The sequence below is a fragment of the Loa loa genome (genome assembly GCF_000183805.2).
Source record: "Loa loa unplaced genomic scaffold supercont3.266, whole genome shotgun sequence".
NCBI lineage: Eukaryota > Metazoa > Nematoda > Chromadorea > Rhabditida > Onchocercidae > Loa > Loa loa.
The window spans coordinates 25,248-30,843 of NW_018108446.1; the positions used below are offsets into that span (position 1 = coordinate 25,248).

Consider the following 5,596-nt stretch of genomic DNA (forward strand, 5'->3'; position numbering starts at 1 on the left):
TAGGAGAAACTGAAGGATTACGAAGGTCCATCACTTTATCTGAAAAAATATGTCCCAGCAATTGCAGTACGAATTGTAGTTTGAAGCTCTGTTTTACTTTCCAAAAAACACGACTGGATATCATTTGCTTGCACAGCATAAAAGCGTCATTAAGGAGCCGTTTAATGATCACAAACTAAAATAAGTAGTAATATAGAAACAGTGGCGGTATGTAAATAACTCATCAAGACCAGTCCTAGAATTGCTAGCGATAGGAATAGCACTGTTAACTGAATCTTCTTAGTTTCTGTTCTGTTTAAAAGATATGAATGAATCTTTGGTGAAAATACTCCTATTACTATCTGGTGCAAAAAAGGACCGGTTCAAAGTTGTGTCCTATGAAAGAAAACGAAATTCGAATTTTTTCAAACTAGCAAAATTTTATTTGTAGAGCAAATTTTTGCATTACCAAATATGGCCTCTTGTATTTTGTTAGTTTCACCTTGATTTGTAGAAAAAAAAGTGCAAACAGACTTCAAGGGATCATATGAATATGATGAAGCCCACAATATCAAAACGGAACCATTACTTTGAATCCTTCCGACGACTCGGTTGTCAGATATGTTGGCTTCTCCTTGCCGTAACTCTGGACAGTTTTTTTTAACAGGTTCTGAGACTATTCGACTGGTAAAGTGCGTGAAAAATAAGTGAAAACAATGTCACATCGAAGTGGTTCGCGTGAAAGTTTAGGATAAATGAATCAACCGACATTATTATACACAAACACACCATCATCACACAGTTAGTGTCCTAGAAGACAAGATATTTGCATGGCAACTCTGTCAAGATCACTACTGTAGTCACCCAACGACACCGACGACAACTTAATAAAACATTCATAAACCGTAGGTTAGCAAACAATTCGTAGTAAACGTCTTGCTGTGTGACAATGATGCCTTGTTGTACTGTTTGCTTTGGCCGAAATGAAAATTTGTCATTTCCATGCCGTTTTCGAAAATTTAATTTAAATTCTTTCTTTCTGGAAATACTGGATGGTTTTCTCCATGGATTTATTATTGCTTCTGTGTATTTTCCACCATATTCTGAGAATAAACCATAAACACCACAAAGTTTTATCTCAGACACCATTTGTTTTACTTGACACCGTCCGTTCCCTTTCCGGTCTACATGCCCAAAGGATCTTGGGTTTGGCATGTTTTATTACTTCGCATTACATTTCACCGATCATCTCAAGTAATATTCTATTTCAGATATTATTATATCTTGTCACTGTCAAAAAGTCCGTAAGTGTAGGCGAAGTTTAGCAATTGTCAAGCATTGACAAACCTACCACTGCTATAACCATGACAACCAGAACGCCATAAGTTCTCATTGTCAAATCTAAGAATTGTTCAAGTAGTGCTTTGTGGATATTTCATTGCTGTAAGGAAGAAAGTGATTGGATAAATTGAGGATTATGTTAGATATCTGGTCACTCGCTCGACAGCAACGTTTAGAGGAATGCCGAAAACGAGTTGCACAACAACAACAGCAGGATACGATCACTCCTTATAACAGTCTTATAATCGGTATTTTCCTTTTTATTGATCAGAATTAGATAGCATTTCAAAATGATAGCTATTAATTTAACTAATGACCAATTTAGTTCGCTAAAAACTCGACTGATTAAAGTGAAAACATTACTCTTCCTTGGATACTGTAACGAGATTCAGTGATATTGGGAGATCAACGATCTTCTTGATAACTGTTAATTGATAATTGTCGTGTGATAATTTTACCTGAACGACATCGCCGCTTCCAGAAATATTTTTTTGTAGGGAGCGATTTGCAAGCGAGCGATACTCGTCTAATTATTTGTGGAAGCAAAAATTGTGTAAGGTTTCTCTTACGTGTTAATAGTATTTGCTTGATTGGAAAAGAAGAAATAATTGTATCAAAAAATCTTTTCAAAATTAAAATATGAAACAAAAATTGTTGAAATAGATGGAGATGAAGTTATTTGTTCAGTAATTGAGGAAGAGAATTCACTTGTAAATAAGGAAAGATTTGACAATTACATCTGTTTCCTTCCAATTCTTTAATTATTTTTAGATTAATTGATAAGAATTAAGAGAGAAGTTTCATATAATCAGGATATGAAAAAGGCTGTAGAATGTATGCTTCTTTTTTTGATGACAAGTATTAGTTCTGCATGAAGAAAAGGATGTTTGATTTTCTAGGGAAAGACATCGATGATTCTACGATTCTTGAATCGAAATGAGGATGCAAGATCAACCATTGCATTGGAGTACATGTATGGACGACGGAATCGTGGTAAGGTAGGTAAGTTTCTTGTAGCAAAATGCACGTATTAGAGTAATATCACTTCTGGTATTTTAATCCATCTATTTTCGGAAATCTGATATTCGAGAGATCATTGAGTTGCTAATTAGTGAAATGAGCAAATTTGAATATTACAAATAAAATAATAATGTTATTTGGAACAAGCTCTTCTTTCTAACAATAATTGTACTGGTAATAATTTTGAAAAGTTACAGGTGAAAGATGTTGGACACATATGGGAACTTGGTGGCGGAACAAATCTTAGCAATCTTCTACAAATACCGCTTTCCAGCAATTACATACAGTAAGCGGTAGAATTCTCGAATCTTCTTCTTTTATTATAAGAGTATTTTTATTATTAATTGTATGAATAATTAATTCCAAAGCGTTTTTTTTCTTAATTCTGAAATATCAATTTCCGTTATCTCTCGACTTGCAGTGTTTGCTACTTTTACTATTTTGTAGTCAATATTGCAGGTCTGAATGCCACCATAATGATTTGCATAACTTTGGGAATTTCTCAGTGATATTTCTATCGCCGTATCGATGTTAATTGAATTTTGCCTTTAGGCAGTGCTCTTTAATGATTGTCATCGACTTAACAGCACCTTTCGATATGTGGAATACATTTTACACCTTATTAGACAATGCTCGTATAATTGTTGATAATGCGATGAAACAATACCTCAAGAGATCACCCGATAGTTATGAAGCATTTATGATTTATAGGAATGCAGTCTTTAAGGAGCATAAAGTATGTTGTTTGAATTCCTTTTCAAAAACTTTTTCCTTCTTTGAAATTGAAAAAGGATATATTGCAAGGAAAGATTGAGAAGAATACTATTCTTAGGAATGATTACAGCAAACTATTATATCCTACCATACTTCTCATGAGCAAATAGATATATGCCAATTTCAAGCATCAGTGCGCTAGAAAAGTAATTGCACAATTGTAGATATAAGTTTAAAGGTATAACATTTAGGTTAATTGGTTGATATGAGATTCAAGGAATAAATTGGGTTTGGTTTTCTTTGTCTTTCAAAGAGCAAATGAAGATCAATCAATTTGTTATATTAGAATAATTTCAGGATGCGGAATATCTTGATCCCTTTCCGATACCACTAATTCTACTTGGTGCGAAATACGATAAATTTCAGGTTATTATCGTTTCCTAATTATCAGATGTTCTCATCTGGATTATGGGGGAATATATCTTCTGATATATCAAAAAATTAATGAGTTGCTTACAGGATTTCGAGCCTGAACAACGAAAAAATATATGCAAATTCCTTCGTTTCATGGCTCATATGAACGGCGCTACTCTTGCGGTATACAGTTACATTTGCATCATTCCACAAATAAGTCTAGTTCTTCTTTTATTACCTATTGTTATTAAAAATAAAACTTTATGTAAAGATTGCATTTTATTAATTACGCTTTAGTTTATAAATTAACTGAAAGCTTTATTATTTTTGCAACTTAGGACAATATTTTTTAATGGCTTACGGTGTATAATACAGATGTTCAGCAACAAAATGGAGAATTTGATGACTAAAATTCGAGTTCTTATCAGTAGTGTTATTTTCGGTACTACAGCTCTAAAAACGATTTGCACTGATCATAACAAACCATTATCAGTACCTTGTGGTGCCGACTCGTTAATGGTTCACTTGCATCTTTTGCTTTTTTGAACTTGAAAAAGTAAAAAGTTCCTTTTTCTTTCTTTTCTGAAGATGACTTCAAAGCCAATATTGAAATATGAGGCTTAAAAAGGAATTGAGTCAGTGAAAAGCATATTCAGGATATTGGAGCTCCTCCTTTCATCAATTCATCGCTATCACTTATTGGGGCAGCGAATTCACGTGATATATGGCATGAAGCATATCTGGAATTTTTCCCAACCAAAGTAAATAGATCCCTGTTTCTTTTTTTTCTTTTTGACATTTTAATTGAACTCTTCGAATTGTTTTAGCAGTAAGAATCATTGCAAGATTATTCTTGTATAATCAGATTCTTTAAGGAAAAGTACGACGAACGAGAAGATAATCCAGCCGAGGATGGACAGCACAGAGAACCGGAAATTGATGATCTAATTGAACAACGCACTGGGGTATGAAACTTTTGTTGCTGTTGTTGTGTATAGCTTTCGATTAATAATTAAAATTTAGGAACTCGAACAGTATATACGACATAAAAAGGATCGAGCTGCATTAGAAGAAGGCAGAATAGAACGAGTTTTGCAGCAGAAAGAAGTTCTTGGAAATTTGTAGACGTAATTGTTCATGTCAATCAGTAGTGGATGAATGTGAAAGTGATACTAGAAATGTATCCCAAAAAGGGGAAATTGATAATTTCAGCAACTAATTTGCAGCTTTTTTGATATATGCTAGCATTTTTGCAATCTTTTGATCTGCGCGCAGAAAGGCATATTTCTTTGCAAAAATGAAAATCTTTTAACGAGAACAAATAGTAATGTACGAGAAATGGTACCGAAAGGAAACACCGCGAAAGAATGAATAGAGTTAAAGAACGCAAACATATACAATCAACGGGATTTTTTTTTTTTGGTACTGTCTCTTCGAAAAGAAAATCACGCTTATTGCTATATGTTTTCACTTATCTTTCACTCACTTTGTCAGTCGAATTATCCCGGAACATGATGACATTATCGGGAGTTTTAACAAGGCGAAAATGATAACGGAATACCTATTTATTAGCTATTTATCAGTGGGTATTGACATTTGTGGACCTCATTCATTATATTCATATGACCTCTTGAAACCTGATTAAATTCTTTCTAACAAATCAAAATGAAACTAACAAAATACAATAGGCCATACTTGATAATGCAAAAATTTGCTCTACAAATAAAATTCTGCTAGTTTGAAAAAATTCGAATTTCGTTTTCTTTCATAGGACACAACTTTGAACCGGTCCTTTTTTGCACCAGATAGTAATAGGAGTATTTTCACCAAAGATTCATTCATATCTTTTAAACAGAACAGAAACTAAGAAGATTCAGTTAACAGTGCTATTCCTATCGCTAGCAATTCTAGGACTGGTCTTGATGAGCTATTTACATACCGCCACTGTTTCTATATTACTACTTATTTTAGTTTGTGATCATTAAACGGCTCCTTAATGACGCTTTTATGCTGTGCAAGCAAATGATATCCAGTCGTGTTTTTTTGGAAAGTAAAACAGAGCTTCAAACTACAATTCGTACTGCAATTGCTGGGACATATTTTTTTCAGATAAAGTGATGGACCTTCG

The 5,596-nt window shown here is 33.5% G+C and overlaps 2 protein-coding genes across 3 annotated transcripts in view; one reads left to right on the top strand and one right to left on the bottom strand.

Annotated features, from left to right (window-relative positions):
* Positions 1 to 1,194, bottom strand: part of LOAG_12143 — a gene marked incomplete at its 5' end in the record, with an annotated part of 1,897 nt that extends 703 nt beyond the window's left edge. The window contains 2 exons of one of the 2 annotated variants that reach the window (XM_020448488.1): positions 114 to 175; positions 569 to 1,194. In XM_020448488.1, the coding sequence (XP_020301370.1) occupies positions 790 to 1,194 (405 nt within the window). In that variant the 3' untranslated portion in view covers positions 114 to 175; positions 569 to 789. Of the gene's footprint in view, positions 1 to 113; positions 176 to 568 lie in introns of those variants that run through there. The other variant, XM_020448489.1, reaches the window with a different exon arrangement.
* A 117-nt stretch (positions 1,195 to 1,311) lies between these two features.
* Positions 1,312 to 5,024, top strand: LOAG_12144 (hypothetical protein). The gene is made up of 10 exons (XM_020448490.1): positions 1,312 to 1,568; positions 1,818 to 1,873; positions 2,220 to 2,318; positions 2,538 to 2,626; positions 2,893 to 3,076; positions 3,412 to 3,480; positions 3,574 to 3,651; positions 3,844 to 4,229; positions 4,344 to 4,433; positions 4,492 to 5,024. Exons 1-8 carry the CDS (start codon positions 1,457 to 1,459, stop codon positions 4,012 to 4,014), a joined length of 858 nt encoding a protein of 285 aa, XP_020301371.1. The 5' UTR covers positions 1,312 to 1,456; the 3' UTR covers positions 4,015 to 4,229; positions 4,344 to 4,433; positions 4,492 to 5,024.
* Positions 5,025 to 5,596: the final 572 nt, after the last annotated feature.

Coding starts and splice junctions, on each gene's coding strand:
- LOAG_12144 (XM_020448490.1), top strand. CDS start 1,457: ATGTTAGATATCTGGTCACTCGCTCGACAGCAACGTTTAGAGGAATGC. Junction 2,319..2,537: donor GACGACGGAATCGTGGTAAG/GTAGGTAAGTTT, acceptor GAAAAGTTACAG/GTGAAAGATGTTGGACACAT. Junction 3,481..3,573: donor CGAAATACGATAAATTTCAG/GTTATTATCGTT, acceptor AGTTGCTTACAG/GATTTCGAGCCTGAACAACG.